Source organism: Varroa jacobsoni, unplaced genomic scaffold, assembly GCF_002532875.2.
Source record: "Varroa jacobsoni isolate VJ856 unplaced genomic scaffold, vjacob_1.0 scaffold_643, whole genome shotgun sequence".
Taxonomy (NCBI): Eukaryota; Metazoa; Arthropoda; class Arachnida; order Mesostigmata; family Varroidae; genus Varroa; species Varroa jacobsoni.
The window spans coordinates 22,717-39,877 of NW_019213545.1; the positions used below are offsets into that span (position 1 = coordinate 22,717).

At 36.0% G+C, this 17,161-nt stretch overlaps 1 protein-coding gene across 2 annotated transcripts in view; it reads left to right on the forward strand.

Annotated features, from left to right (window-relative positions):
- Positions 1 to 92: 92 nt before the first annotated feature.
- The window catches only part of Arp3 (Actin-related protein 3), a 29,620-nt gene continuing 12,551 nt past the window's right edge, over positions 93 to 17,161 (forward strand). Inside the window, exons 1-4 of one of the 2 annotated variants that reach the window (XM_086969022.1) lie at positions 93 to 341; positions 4,503 to 4,732; positions 11,161 to 11,216; positions 13,013 to 13,184. In XM_086969022.1, coding sequence (XP_086825148.1) covers positions 4,626 to 4,732; positions 11,161 to 11,216; positions 13,013 to 13,184 — 335 coding nt within the window. In that variant the 5' untranslated portion in view covers positions 93 to 341; positions 4,503 to 4,625. The remainder of the gene's footprint in view (positions 342 to 4,502; positions 4,733 to 11,160; positions 11,217 to 13,012; positions 13,185 to 17,161) is intronic. The other variant, XM_022836442.2, reaches the window with a different exon arrangement.

Below are 17,161 nucleotides of genomic sequence, written 5' to 3' on the forward strand. Positions count from 1 at the left end.
TTCACCTGCTTTGATTGTCTTGGGCGAGTTACTTGATCTAGTCAAGAACCTGGAAAGGGTTGCTGGTATATCCGTTGAATATTATTGTTTGAAGGGAGTTTCCGTCAGTTGTTTCCTGCAACTGCGACGCGCGTTTGAGCCGCTCAGTGTGTTTAAGAGTGGCATGAGAATTCGAAATAATAAAATTAAGTTCATCTGTGTGCTGATTCTAAAGATAAGCCTAGGAGCGTCAGAAGTTTACTGCGTGTGTTAAAAGTTTTGCGTTTGTGGTAAAACGTAAGCCGAACTTGCGAAGAGATGACGGGTCGGTTGCCTGCAATCGTTATTGACGGAGGGACGGGGTAAGCACTAAATCTTTGATCTTTGCACCGCTTTCTTTTGCAATATTTTTTTTTAATTCTTACGATAATTGTCTTTTGTTTTAAGAAATTACAACGACCCATACAGATTAAATTAGATTTAATAGGCAGTTTTTTACCCATTAAATTTATTTAAAATTTGAAGTATAAATTGCTTTGATAGTAACGACTAACGAAAGCTCAGCTACCATTAAGTAGTTCGCCGTTTATTTGGAAAGCTACGTTTTGCTGATATGGATATAATAAAAAGACTTATTGAAAAAAACGAGAAAAGACACATGATATTTAAAATATATTTGTACATTAGTTATGTAAATGGTTTGATATTTCGACTTTAGATTTTTAGAACTTTAGATTTTAAAAATTGACGTAGTATGTTAGAAACTCACAGCCGAATTAATATAGAATTTGAAAGTTGTCCTATATTAGTTCACAGTTTTCGTTTCAAAAACGAGTAACGCCAGATGTTTATATCATTGACTATATACTGTTGTTTGAAAAGTAGCATCTAACTTGCTCTAGCTCTTTCATTCTATAAAGCACATTAATTTGTCATGATTTTAAGAAAACAGCATAAATATAGTATGAATTGTAACCAGTCAACCATTTAAATATTATCAAACTTGATACCGCCTACAAAAAAAGGAACGCAATTCAAATGATATAACGTAAACACTTTATCGTAGACGTAGTAGTGCAGTAGCGAAGAGGTTACGCTCGTGTCAATGCAGAGAGAGTGCTATGCTATAATTTAATTAACGACATTCTACTCATACATACGTGCCAGCATAAACGTTCAGTAAAAATAAGAGTGTAAGACATGCCCGTATAAGATATTATCATTTCATCATTTCAAGGTATAAAGTGAAATTCTCTTTAACACGAATAAGGTAATTCTAGTGTGCAGCGTTCACAACAGCAACTCTATCCTCATTAGATTCTTGCAATTTCACAAGGTCATATTTTTGTTGGAATTCATTTGTTTTCTTTGTTAAAGATTCTGACACAATTGGCCCAATTCATCTCATACCTCCCGATATGAAACATTAAGGTATGAAGCATACCTGAACTAATGCATGCTTCTCTCACATTATTAAAATTGATATTGAATTAAACGTCACATGTGATAAACAATTGCTGCATGCTGTAAAGTAAAAAAATTGCAAATGCTTGGTTTTACCGTTTTGACAAAAAACGTACTTAATATATCATTATATTAATATAGAAGCAGCCTTGCAGTTTTCTTAAAATACGGTCGATAATTTACATCGAAAGCAAGGCTTGTACTAAGTTTGTACCTCTCGATAATAAGCATTCGATAATTCAATCTATGCCAATGTGCGCGTCGTAGTGATCTGATGTCTAACTTAGACGTTTGAAAGACTCGTCCCTCACATAGCATTCTGTGATTAAAAGCAACAAAATGCTGGCCCTATGAAACGAATCTTCAGGGTCTCTATTGAATGCGGCTGGAAGGGTGGTTAAACCTCATCAGATATCTTTTCGTACTAAATTACTCCTATTTATACGAAGTCAAACAATTAAGCGACCATAATATTATGTAATAAAATTGCGTTCTCATAAACACGAAACTGTGAGGCGTTACTTCTTCCGAAGTAAAGCTTCTCCCTCGGATAGCTAAATTCCCACACCCCTAAAGACAAGCAAACATCCCAGATTTCAATCCTTACGTGGAGCACGTTTTAGTAGAACTCGGCTTCAATAAATCAATATAGCGTCACAAATGGCGCTGTTAACAAAAAAAATAATTCTCTAATTTTTTTTAAAAAAAAAGAGTGCTCCATTTGGGATGGGAATTAAGGAAATAATTGAGGAAGAAAAGGAAATAATGAAAAATTGGAAAATTGATGAGTAGTCTTAGGCGAGTGTGTACTAAGAAGCAATAAGTGCAGTAATTAGTGATACTTCTTATAACTATTCAGTTATTATTTAAATAAAATCAGTTCACATACGACATGGCTTCACATGTACTAGCTTAACCTGGTATGTTCTGATAGCTGTTCCGTATTGCGTTATTCGTCTGTTCAACTTTAAATAGACAAGCCAAGTCGATTGTGCTACCCTTGGATCCTATGTATAACAGGTATACAAACTGTAGCCCACCCGCTTGGAACAGTAAATCGAAACAGCATCCATTTTGAAGCAAAAAGGCTTTTAGGTTGATAAACGACATGTTTGTAAGTCCCTCAGGCAGTATTTTTCTCTTATTTCAAAACTTTAGATCTCAGCAGGGCAATTAAATATATTCTTGTCTATTCATTTTGCAATGCCTTTTAAACTTTATTTCGAGACGCGTTTATCACCCGCGGAATATTGCATTTATTGAAAGAAAAACCTAATCTAACGAAAGAGTAGCCGAGCTTTTTTATTATTTATTTAGGATTCAAAATCATAGCAAAGAGAATTATACGCAAAATTGAGTGAACCGTATGCAGAAATGCAAAAAGTAAATCACCCTCTCGGCAATAGTACGCAACTGGTGGTTGCACAACACAGTTGCACGAAAAGAACAAAAAGGGTGTAGTAGTTTTCAGCTCTGAAGTTAGCATTTAAATTCATATACGATATTATTAATCACCCGTAACTTATGAAATTTAGAGAATTCTTTTAGGCCTATGTATAAAGTCTGTTCGTGAGTTTGGTTCTTCGTAATTTTGAGAGCGAAGGTTTGTCAAATCGTTGGATCCGAACGTAAGGAAAATTAAATTGGCTCAGAGCTATTAAACTCCTAGTGTTCCAACTATGGAAGCGGAGACACAGCATTTCCTTGTAATGAGCAATGGCATTAGTATTATTTTGAAATTACAGTTTCAACCAAGTATGCATTTCTCTCCACACAAAAGTGCAACCCGCTACTAATTAGCAACACTGCACTATTATGAAGGACTATACAGTTGATCGGAGATTGATGGTATATCGACCAGCGGTTATAACTTACACCCTAATAATAATCGAACTAGTAGTTATGCATTATTTACATCTTTGGCCGTTATATTCGCCCATTGTTCGCCCAGTTTCGTCTAGACAGCATTCGTGTTTTCCGTAGGGTTGTGCCTTTACCACAATCCTCGAGCGGTTGTGGCGTTTTAGAACTGCTATCTGTCGTCATAATGAGACCTCAGAGCTTTGTCTACAGTCAGGTGTTCTAGGTTTTTATCTAGAGACTTCGTATAGTGTATAGTTGCTTGTTCGCAATAGGGCATTGTTTTTCTATTCCATCTACTTTCCTTCCGCAGACACTAATCTTAGGCGACCAAGCTGCCTCTTTTCTTCCGTGCTTCAGCGAGGGTAACCACGTAGACGATGGCCTAACGGGCTACCTACTCTAACGACTGGAGCAAGAGTAGCTTAGCTCTGTCGACGATCTGATCTGTGGCCTACATTCCGGTTTTTTCTTTCGTTTTGTACAATAAAAAAAATCGAGCGGTGAGGCAGTTGATTGGTGACAGAAACTCAAAGAACGGCTAGAGATTTTATACCCTGATGACGTTTTGACGTGCAGTTATCTCATTTATATTCTTGATCGTTGCGTCCGTAGTTTCCAAGTTTTCTAATTTGTTACCACTTCTATGGCGCTTTTTTGTTTGCCTGATTCTGCTGTTAGATATATTGTCATGTTACGCTGTAACGGTCTTATTTGCGTAATCCTTTCAAACTAATATTTAAGCTAATTAATCATATGGTTTAAATATTTTTGATTTCCGGTTCCTTCCGTGTGTATCGAAATATTTGTCTAAGTGTCGATGTAACTCTTATGTTTGAAAACAATCCCAATTTTGGTGTGCAAGAATAAATACAGTATTTCTGATGCTATTTTACACGCGTTGTAAGATGAGGGGTGTGCCCGGGAAGAGTATTCAATTTTGAGTAGGGGTACGACATATAAATTGGATATCGCTTGGGTTTTTGAATACCACACTTTTTGTGATGATCTGTAGTGAAGTATACTAAGTCATCTTTGCCTGGTTAGTTGCTCTGCGACTGATGCAAATGCTTGATGATCATTGTTTAGTATAAGTTTAAAGTACTAGTGAATAATTGCTTAAATACGGATGTCGTTCCTTCTATATGCTGCTACTGGTTGATTCCATTTGTTGTTGCCCACCTCACGTTGTCATTTAGTTCTGAAATGCCGGTATCTCTCAATCGACCTGCAAGTGGATGTGGATATCATCTGGGAGAGTCATTCATATCGGGACAGCGAACAAGGAGTGAAGCAGCAAAAGATGCGCCAACTCTGTCATCATGATAAATAGGAGCAGGGAGCCTATTAACTCACGAAAATGTATTATACATTACAAGCACAAACGAGGAAGAAATGTAATGACTACTTACGGAGGAAGCAATAACAGGTACCACCATTGACTGACGTGGGTGCTGAATGTAACTGTCATTAGCTTGGGTTACGTTCTTAAGTCGAAGCTTGAACGGCACACAAGTAATTTTTGAAAACTTTAAAAATGGGTAATAATTATTTAATAGTGGTAGTGATATAGGGGATACTGGTACATCTAAACTCGTGAAGCTTTTGTTGAAGCATGCAATACGCAACGAGTTTAGTTTGGGCTGAAGAACCAACTATCTTAAAAAACGTGGGAGTCAAATAGCCCAGAAAGTTCACGAAAATTATTTGTAAGTACAACCGAATTTGGCATAGATACATCTGTCTGAAAACAATTTGGGATATGTTGAAAATGGCTTTTCTAGCTGTTTTGTGGATCTTTGGACTTTTTCAGTTCAATCCCTATTATGAATTATATGCTTTTCACCAAAATGGCTCTGGTTTCTTCCAAACCCTTACAGTGACGGACAATGGCATAGGCTGTTAAATAGTTTCTAGCTTCCGTCGGGTTTTTTTGGAAATAGAAACGGTGGCCAATAGATCTTCTGGCTCCGACAGGTGAGGTTGAAATTTTGTTTTAGAAAAAGCGTGTTTTTTTTTCTAGAGCAACGGTTAACAGATGAACACGCACATACTAGGACAAATCGCCTATTAATAGATATACAAATTCGGAACTACCACCTAATAGATCTAAATGGATTAAAGTCACTGATTATTAAGATTTCTTAGCTAAATTTAGCTTCATTAAAAACGCAGATAAGAACTAATAGAGAAAACCATACCTGAAGGATCTATAGGGTGTTTCGCGTTGAAATATTTCAATTAAAAAATTTGCAGAAGGAAATGTTTTTGAAAATAAGCATTGACATTTTTTGTTGCATGAGGCATGGTTTATATACACCGCATTTACTCTTTTACAGGTATCCTGATACATTTACCATTAAATTTAAGTTGTATTTAAAATAATCAATATAAATGGAGACAAAAACGGATATCGAAGGTTTCAACAACTGCCATCTCCGTTGTTGCCACATCCTTGATTCGAAACGACGTTGATTCGCGTATACGTTAGCTTTTTTTCACAAAACTACCGCAATAGAGCTTCTGCGACACTGATAATTCAATGTTAGAATTATGATCAAAAGAGTTTGTGATATAATTACCTGTCAATATTCTCCATTTATTCCTGACTAACTGAGGTACCTATAAACGCCAATCACATAACTGATTCAAGATATCTGCTCTGTGCAAGCGACCTCGAGTGGATGCATTTCTTTACCCATCTGTAAGTCATTTAGCAAAAAGCTGGAATGCTTACTTTTTCTAGAATCACAATAAATGGACTAAACGGGACTGCACGGACAAACTACTTGTAGCCTGGCTACAAGTAGCTTGTCCGTTCGGAAAGGTTCCGTCGTCCTAAAAATTAAGACGGCTGTTTTAAGGCTACTTGAACAAAAGTGGTTTCAATAGAAAAAATAAACCAACACCAATGTATAAAACAGAATAACAAAAAAAAACGGACCATATTTTCAATTACAATATAAATCAATATTGAAAGATTTAGTAGCAGAACATTTTGTTCACATGAATAAATTTTATTGTGAGATGTCGTATAACAATCACCATGCCCTCTTTCACAGTGCAATTATTAGTATTATTATTACAAATGGTTAGTAGAACGTTTCATAGAAACGTTTTAACTCCAGACATTTAAATTGTAATGATGTGCTTAACGCTTCTGCCTTTGATTCACGCATCGCTAGACACCGCTACAGTGAGATCTAAAGAGAACATCTTTTTGTGACTTTTTTGATTCACATACTTTCAAATTCATTTTGCAAATGCTGGTCTCTACGGATAACCATGTTTGTACTAAATACTGAATCTAACAATAGCTTCAAATAGCTGTGGTGTTTAATATTGGTAAACATTAATCGCCCCTGAGTTGTTTTAATTATCTTTTCTTTTTTTACCTTGGGCAACGCACTAAGTTAATTAAGCTAGCTTGTGTTATGCATTTTCTTTTTCGTTTACAAGTTGTATACAAGAATTTCACTAAAGACAAGAATATATTATCAGTAGACCTAATGCCTGAGCTAGATCGCTTTAAAGACAACCACAGTAGAGTTCATCTGAATATATCGCGAGCACTTAAGTTGTGTTCATTCCGACGAAAGGTTTTTTTGACTTTTTCCGCTTATATTTGAGATATCGTAATAACATTTAATAGTGTATTCCAAAGCGACAGCTCCTGTGACCCGCTTGAAGTTGTAGGAGTTGTCGTCTTCCTGGAATCCGACACTAGCGTTTGAAATGTTCCACCACTGAGGCTCTGGAAGCTTTTAGTGAAATGTGCGAAGGAAGACTATGTTCATTCAATAGTTTGTCACAGGTTTTTCCACTGTATGTCCAGAAATATAGAATGTAATATAATGGTTATTTATCAGTATATATGAATAAGGGCTTTGCTTTTAAAAACCAGATCCTTTACATTTCATACTCTAGCATAGGGCAGTAGCTTCGAGGGTAAGAACACAGCATTATGATTAGAATTTTAAATATTTTTAACAATTTTCCTATTTCGTTCCCACAGGGTGAAACCTCTCATACCTAAGTGTCTCAGGATTATATCAACAAGTACAAACTCAGTCAGCGATAGCTGGGTGAGAATTTTAAGAACCTATCTAGATGCAAATCTAGGTTCCCTAGATGCAAACAGCTTACAGAAAGAAAATGTAAGAGAGTGAGAATATTTTTTACACCTGACGCGGTACATTTTTAACTGCCGTATCTAGCTAGTAATTATGTAACCAATTTTTTTTATTTGTGAAAATGACGCCACTGTCTCATCAGACCTCGACTATTTGCAATAGAGGTACGTCAAGAGCTTCTGCTGGATGCTTTTCAATGCTTATAAGCACGAAGTGGTTTATGGTCTTTTCCGCAACAAAAAGATCATGCTGGGCATCGGCGCATTCTACAGTTTGCTCGTTCCGTCAACAGGGAAAAAATGCACTGTTATGTAAATTAAATAATGAGAGGAGGTAAATGTCTTACAGGTAAAGGACATCTCTTGTGATAAACTGCAAACGACTTAGTTCTCGAAAGAGTGGAAGCAATATTTACACTGGCCATTCGTTTCTTTGAGCTCGACGAATAAACAGTGATATTGCAGAGTGTTCTATTTCACATTGACTCTCGCGTTGTTCTGAATATAGATCTGAGGATGTGACCTAGCATTATATTGCACTGTACGGCTGATGATCCTGTATGTGAGAGTAAACTAATCGACAACCAGCGACTGAGGAACTGAGGAACCTGTGCCCATTGAGGTTATTATTACCTCGTTATTTGATCAAATAGAAATTAGGGATCCAGGGGTTGAAGACTCTTTCAATCTTAAAAATCAAAATAATCATTTTCTAGAAAAGACTAACAAAAATCAAGTGTGTAAGTGTTAAATTAAATTAAATTAAAAAGAAACTGATTTTCTTTTTCCGCGACATAAGCCACATGACCCTCTGAAAATGTTTGTATTTCGTAATAATATGGAGTTGTTGAACACACTGTGTGAAGGATGAGTTGGTACAAGCTTCGACGATCTGTTAGATGTAGCGGTATGTGCTGATCAATGCTTTCGTGCTGGGTGAACGGCTACGCATATTACAAGCGTATAAAATCGTTGGCCTTCATTACTGCCGGTTGTTATTTGGCTCCTAGGAACATTTCCATGGAATAAAATTTAACCGGGTCTTTAACCGGGATTCGATTGAAAAAGTTATTGAAAAAAGACACAATTCTGATGATCCAAGGTACGATAAAGAATGCTTTCCAACTCAATATTGCTTTAACGGACTCCATGAACCAATATCGCTTCACTCACGGTTATTACCAAAATTTTTTTGTTTATGTAAATTACCTGTTAGCGCTTTAGACTATTAATTATGAGAGCTAAATTATATAAACACATCTATAATGCTATTTTACTGAGTAAAGATCTTATCAAATACATCTGTCATGTTATATATTGAGAAAAGAAGTCCTATCAAATCCTCGGCACCAGGAGATGCTGAAAGTTTATTTATATAAAGACCTCATAAAGGAACGACATAAATTTGTTTGAATTTACTTTAAGCATCCTATCGGTTTGTAGATATTTTCAAATCCCGCTTTATTGTGTTTCATTATAACGTGCTCTATATGAGCGCACGGTAACCTTGAATTGCGGCATAAATATTGTGAAGGACTAAGACACTGGCCGATGAGTGATCGCATAGGAATTTTATACTCTAACCGAGCCCACACTAGCAATTATCCTTTATTTCAATTCCTCACAACATCCACGCAGCACTTAAATGGCTTCTATAGCACATCTTTCATGTTAATTGCTTTCCATGAATGAATTCAACTTGTACCCGATTGGTTCCCATGCGGTATTGACTTTTCCTCCCTTTTCAGGGGCTCTACTGCAGACCCTATTCCTTCGTGTTCGAGTTTTATTTCATCCCTTGCTTCAGCGCTTTTGGATCACCGCGTACCGTTTTTGCGATGAGGTTGGTTTTTTCCCGTCAAAAGCCTGGTCACCAATCCATATACCTCTGTCAACGATATAGGCAGTGACTTTCGGATTCCTGCTCTTGACCTCGATCTTTTACGATCAAGCGGAAATCAGCTAGACCGATAGCAGGACGGTGTCGAAGTCAACTATTTTGGTTTATTCAACAGGTTTGGTCAGGCGAAAGTTTTGTCACTGCCATTAAAATTATGAACGACTAGACGACCGTTGTTTGAAAACTGTATATCAGCTGAGGCTCTTACACCCTAACCGCGTTTAAACTAACAGCTGTTTATTAGTTACCTTCTTGGCCAATATATTATAGTGATCCGTTCAAATTCGCCGTTTTTTTTGAATGGCCGCACGCGGTTCCATGTACGCGCTCTTGTCAAATCGGTTCTACTAGATGAAAACTAAATTAAAGGATGTAACTAAACTTGCCGCCATTGCCAACAACAGGCATTTTTTAATTAAAGCGATGATAAGCTTCTATCCAATGTTTTTGCCCAAGACGAAGCGTCAAGGTAGTAATAAATTACCAAATCCAATTAAAATAATTAATTATTAATAGACAGTGTACAACATTGTGAATAAATCTGCGGCTGGAGCGAAAGCAAACTCAAACGCAACATAGCGGAAAATTCTTGAGACATAAAACTATATAAATTTTAGGGTTAATTGACGTCGTAAAAAGTGCATTGTCTGATAATCCCTTTGTCCTGATAAGGTCGTTAGCGAAGCTTTATGCGGGTATGGCTGCCATGTCACATATTGCCTTCAAAGACGTCAAATACAAACCATATATTAGTTGGACATATACTCTGACATTTTAAAACCTTGAAACTAACTTGATATCGCGTACTCCCGAGGTAGCATGTCTTCGATTGTTTCTTGACAGAAAAATGTTCACCACTGATGCAGAGATCTACCGCAGAAGCGATCGCTAGCTTATAACGTCGAGGATATGTGTATGACGGGTGAAACTAAATATCTAGTTAATGTTCTCTGTGTGATGGCTAGTGAAGCAGACAAAATAACGCCGTACTTTTTTCTAAAAAAAGCTAACTTATCAGCAGACAACGTGTTCTAAAAACTTATGAGACGTGAATGTGTTTGAGGGGAGACAGACGTTTTCCAGCAAAATGGCCCATCAGCTCATCCTAGTTGGTCAATGTAGATGCGGCTACTTGAGAATTTTAACATCTTTGTCATTAAGCACAGATGGCGGCGGAAGAACCTAGCTTAGAACCTGCTGTATTGCTTCGGATAGAGCATTATTGAGCGAGAGTCTGGCAGACTTGACATGACAACGTTGACTCACTCACTCGGCTTGTCAAGGAAGCATTTGCACAATTGCACGGGGAAACTTTGGAACAAGTCCGTTATAGGAGCTGTAGGCAAATTGAACGGCGGTGTTGTGAAATAAACTTGACCGTCAAAGCTAACAGGTTTTAGCAAATGCAAAGCATTTTGCTACAATATTTACTTTTGTTTAGATACAGCCTTGGAAGACGGAATTCCGAATATATGTATAACAAAAAATGGAAAGAGCCGCCAAACGCAATCGTAGTAAGTTCTACGGTGATACATTTTTGAGGTGATTATTGTTAAACGGTAACCATGAATACTAAAAATATTAAACTTTAATTTTACAGGAAAAAAGCTGTAAAAATATTTTTTGCTTAGATTTAAGGTTAACTGGGAGGATATCATAGCCACTTTTCACAAAAAAGTTCGTGTTAAGACCCAAAAAAGGCTAACAATCGAACTGTATGTCAACTGGCGTAAAAAGGTGCTCAAAAATACGTAGTCCAAGATGAGATTTCCTTTCAAAATCTACATTACAATTTAAAATTTTAACGACTTATTTTGATTTGCAGGTATACAAAACTAGGGTACGCTGGGAACAAGGAACCACAGTTCATAATACCGTCAGGTTAGTGTTTCACGTGTTTCGAACGTGTCTAAACTGACAAGTAAATGATTTTATCAGGCTTACTGCGAGTGCTTGCAATTACCAGATCAGAAGAGGTTTTCCCGAATGGAGATCAGCCCCAAAAGATGGGATCAAATTATTAAGAATTTGTGTCCATGTTTGTCGTTTTTCACTTCACTGCCCAAAAGAGTTTTTAGCGTTTTTGTTTTCAATATTGGTTATTGTGATAATATTTCCTTTTAAAAAGGTTGAGAAATTGCCTGTTTTTCCTCGAAAATAAATAAAATATTACCATTACGTCTAACTTCATCACTGTTACAATTAACACCATTTTTATTTTGGCCTTGGAAATCGAAAAAATCTTATCGGTACAAAGCTTTATATTGCAATGAAATATTTGGTAGCTGTGCGTTGCTTCAAAATTTCTGCACTAAAAAATTTCGTAATTTTTTAGTAGCTAAACGTGCAAAAAATGAATAGTAAAAGGCATAGTCCCTGGACTGGTTTGGCCAGCGGTGGTTCCAATGGATCTCAAGAAATGAAAACAAGTGGCCCTGCAGATGGTGTACCATAAATTATATCTGGTGAACGCGAGTGAAATTTGCTAACACAGAAGGTAATAAAACAGCTGTAGTAAAAGTTGGTGGAACATTGTGATAAAAACTAACAAGTTATCTGTAAATGGTTACGGAATTAGTGTAGTGACGTAACTGTTAGTATAGAGCCAAGCTATGGTTCACACTGGGCTGTGTATGACACTAATTAATCGCATCAAAACTCTCATGTAAGTCTATTATTTACTAAATTGCCGATCTAAAAAACGTCTTGCTTCCTTTCATGGCTGTGTACCTTTAACAATAACGCTGAGTACCGTCGTGTAGTATTGCTTCAAATACCTGGCAAACGTAAAAATACAATACAACTGGAGGGACCATGCAAGAATAGGGCTTAGTTTTGTTCCTTTTGCTCCATTTTTGAATTTGGTACTTTTGCCATTGCGCGGATTCTTAGTAAGAGTGTATGTAGGTTCAAAGTTCTAACATTTGTTCAAAAGGCTAATGTGTGAATTCCATTCACAGGTACCAAATTCAGACTAGAATAATACGCGGCTTCAGTCAACGTTGTCTGACTATACCCACTAAATATATATCTTTGTGTATTCTTAACCTTAAATTTATACTTTTTTAATACATATTCTTTAAATACAAGCTAAAATGTTCAAATCTACTCGTCACTGCCACCGAACTCTATTTCCTTATAAGGTAATGCCGTCCTCTTGCCTGGTTTATGGCTAGCGATAGAAATTGAACCATGTCTTGACTCAGGCGGGTTATTTTGTTGATTTAAGTTCCGTAAATTGTTCATGGAATACATCATACACATTTTCCACTGGCCTGGACTAAATTCACGAGGGACCCAGATTTCATCCTCCGGAGGCGCGTATATCAAAAGTTATTCAATTCAAAGTTCGTCGGATTTGCTTACAACAACCCGCAGGTTCATATCCTCTATATAATTCACCCTCTGATGTGTCAAAAGATTCGTGACCCACAGAAGTTTTTTTTATATGACAGTCCTTATCGTTCGGACCTGTCAGTTTCGAACTATCCTATTTCATCCGTGAACTAAAGATCTGCTAGGAACCGATGTGCAACATACATATATAATCTTTGGGAATTGTTTTCCTAATTAATAAATTAAGAAAAGTTAGGTTAAATAGACGAATTCAACATAATTTTGTAGTTTTTTATAGCTTCACTGTTGCTTTAACATGGCATATTTTTTCTATGTTCCAGCAATTGCAATTAAGGAGAACGCCAAAATCGGAGATATGGCGACGCGTCGCTTAGCTCGTGGTGTCGAGGATCTGGATTTCTATGTTGGAGACGAAGCTGTTGATGCAGCTGGATATGCAGTCAAATACCCTATCCGGCATGGAATGGTTGAAGACTGGGATCTTATGGAAAGGTGCGTTTCTGCAGATCTAGAAGAAATCTGATCCTAAACATATATGTAAATCCCGGAGGCTTCAGTTATTCGTACCCTTTACTAATGTAATTTTCTAATAATCGATTATCACATACAGTCTAAGAGCTCTTTTGTTATCTTTGAAGCCTGTTGTCATTGTAATCTGATATCTAAAGAAATTTATGACTAGGTTTCGAAGTTATGTTTTATTCTTAAAGCGCGACAACTGAATGTTTTTTAATTGGATTAAAAATTCAAATCAACATTTTAAAAATACTCCGAATTTAACATTACATGTGAAAATCGTTTAAAAGAAAAAGATTTAAAAATCATTAAAAAACAACGAAATAAGCTTCTATAATGACCGGTAATATACATCGATAATGGTCATTAGAAGATAATGCTAATGAAGATATAATTTAGCACTTATTATTGGTGTATACTTTTTTTTATATTAAATTTACTGTTCGCCTTTTCTAATGTCATTTGCCGTCCTTACCAACTTTAAAAAAAAAAAACAATTTTTGACTGTTTGCTGTTTTTTAGTTAAAAAATAGGATCCATATTATTTTTACTAAGGAAACATACAAATCCAGTACAAACACGTGTCAAATAAGGAAATACTGCCGTCTGTGAGAACTAATTCCTAATTTTTTCCACACGCGAAATCTCCTTTAAACGCCTTCCCTTAAATTGCTGTTTTTGAAATGAACATATTAGTAGTCATACCATTATTGTACTTACAATTATTGATTTTTTAATATTAATTTAAAATAAATTGCTATTAATATTAGCTCTTTCATGCACCTATATTATTTTCCTAAAAGATGTATTTTGCCACTGTATATTTGAACGAAATTATGCTTACTTAGCCTGTACTGTGTTGACGGTAAAAATGTCAGTTCGTGTAGTGTAGAAACCAAATTGGGGAACGTAAGAAGTTTGAGATAAAACATTAATTTTCTAAATATGAGGTAGCAAAGTGTGGTGCTGCAATAGTGATCTACTGAGCAAACAAGTTGAGTGTGAGAGAGAAAAAAGTGTAGTTACAATTGTCATTGAGTAAATAAATGAAGATTGCCAGTTATACGTCCTACAGTGCTGTTAACAATTATCTTCTGACATTATATTTGCACTTAGACCTTAAAAGAAACGGAATTACAATGCCGTACAATTGGTAAATCGCCTCCAGACCCTGAGAGGGCACAACAGTATATCTTAAGGCCGATCCATTAGCATATCATTCTCGTTACGGTATTCTGCCATATTGCTGATAACTTTGTTATACCGATAGATTTCTAAATTGTAGAAGTACGCATCGTCAGTATATTTTCACAGCAACTGTAATTTTGAAAACGTTTGATAAATCTCAAACATATGTACCTTGTTCATGATCTATTTATGGTTCATTACTTTAAATTGGTTTTCGTGTATTATTTTATACTTTCATTATCTTTAGACTCAAAGTATGACATATATGTGAAATATCATCAAAGTTTCTGCATTTTGAAAAATGACGCATTTACTTTAAAACTGTAACTCCAAATTATTATAGTCATTGTCTAGTCGATGACAACAGGGTTGGCAGAACAGTCTCTACTAACTAAGAAGTGAGTAAACGTAAGTTGCGTGAGAATATGTGAAAACCAAATATTTGCAATAACACACTTCTTTTAAAGGTTTGTCACGATGGTGCACGTATGCCTGAAGAATTTAATTTCTTAGTCCACTCTAAAAGCTTGCAACAAGTTACTATCGTGTTTGTCGGTACATACGCATGTTTTTACATTATCTCTGTATTATATTAAAAATACTGATAGAGTTAAGTACATCATTGAGTTTATACGTATGAATTTTACATGAAGATCTCAACTCTGTTTTGACATTGACTCTAACTTTAGAGACTACGGTCTCTGAAAAAATTTTGAATCAATTTCAGCAGTCGATCACTTAATGTGAGGAAGCACCTTGAGAAGCTTGGGATGAGTAACTTGTTCGAACGCTGAAGTCAAAGCGCTGAGACATGTTGATGAACTTTATAAACTGTGTTTCCAGCACCTACAGCACCTAGGCTTGGTTTCTGTTTTTTGACGAACTGAGCATTGGAGTCCTGGCACGTTAGCCTTCTTGTAGAGGGTTGCGCAGGTGTTGCTTTCTAGTAGTTTGCGTGTTACATGTTACTTATTCTCGCTTCTATTTCTTATCTTTTTTTGTTCACCGGGCACACTATGGCAGTTCGAAATATGTAAGACGTTTGACTAGTTTTATGATGTAAAAATATGTGAAAGAGGGATGTAAACTGAGATTCTGGACCTTTCAAGGATAACATAATTCTGTCCGGTATCTCTCTAGTTTGGGGTCGTAGTTTCTTTAGATGTTCTATATGTTTACTGAGTTGACATTTAGTACATCGTGGACAGTGAATTTAAGGGAACCTTCAAGAAGTAATAAAAAATCTATTTGATTTCGCTACAGCAGTATGTACATGTATTCGAAAAAAGCACTAATTGTTTTTTTTCGTGACCAGCCGTATTTGGAATTTCATATGTGCACCGAATAAGACTCAACTGGTTCTTCACAGTTATAATGTTTTGGATATTGTTGCAAATTGCTTTCGGATCACTGTTTTACCGAATGCTATGTTCTCTCATTATTATTCTCTGACGCTTATTACCTTTATTTTTATAGGAAAGTTGTCAAGTTTTTTCAATGATAAATGTAGCTGAATTATATATTCGAAGTTTAGATAGAAGATGTGTTTCACTTGGGTGGAACGTAGTTGTAAAATTTAATTTCCCACCACGTTGTTTAGATCCTTGAAATCGCTAAAGAACATTTTTCCGTTAATTCAGTCTAGATTTGATTTTATTGCAGCGTAGTTTTCTCTGTTTGTAACACTCATCATACCTGGAAATTCAGAACTTTACCAAATAATGATCAAAGTTGCTTGAGTTGGCAAGCTCTTTAGCATGTGACATTCGGTTGTCGTTAGGTAACGCAATACCAAACAGATGTTGTGCTTGTCATATTTGTAGCAAACTGTTTAGGAATAATTCTCCTAGGACTTGTATCTGTATGCGGAAAATAGACTGACATGAGCTGTATTGGTCCTAGTGGAAGTGCGGTCTACTTATACATGTAATAACGTCGCACGCGCAGAATCTTATTCCATATTTAAAAATACACGAACACTTCGACTACGTAATATTCTGGCCTTTCGGATTACTTCTAGCGGGTTTTTCGGAGAGCCATGTAGATTTCTTGATCTCTAGGTATTGGTCGAGAGTCTGTGTACCCTTTAGTATATTTATTTATTTACCATGGAGTCTGTTTTCGATTTTTGTCTGTCTTGGGTGTTCGTTGTTTGTTAGAGGTGCATTAAAAGTCTTGCATAAAAGTTGCAGTTGATGGAGTAAGTTATATTTTGGTGCGAGTTTTTATCGAGGTGTGTCCTTTTGGACGAATTCGAACCTTTTCTAGTTTGTTCTTTATATGATGTTCTCGCTTATATCCGCTTATGAATTAATCTTAATCTCATCGTCGCCATCTGACCAATCTAACATTAGTTTTAATGTCTTCAGTGGCAGATTCACCAGGCTTTTTTATTTCTTGCTTCATTTACCTTATCGAAATCGTTAGTTAACTAACGTTCGATATAAAAGTCATAACTTATGACTTATATATATATATATATATACACTTAGAAGTCAATTGCTTGATAGCACAGAGGTGTAGACGTAGTGCTCACTAAAATACTAGCTCGGGATCGAACAAAACACAACCTGAGTTGCCAAGTCATTGTTCGGCCTTTTAGATTCAAAAATTCTTAACCATTAAGTGATCGAAGTTTTTTGTATACGCTTAGAAAAAACAGAGATTTCATGTTTCCACAAGCGAATTACGGATGATCTTAGATTTCTTATTGCATCCATTACTACATATCTTTCTGCTTACAAATCTCTTTGAATATATTCCGC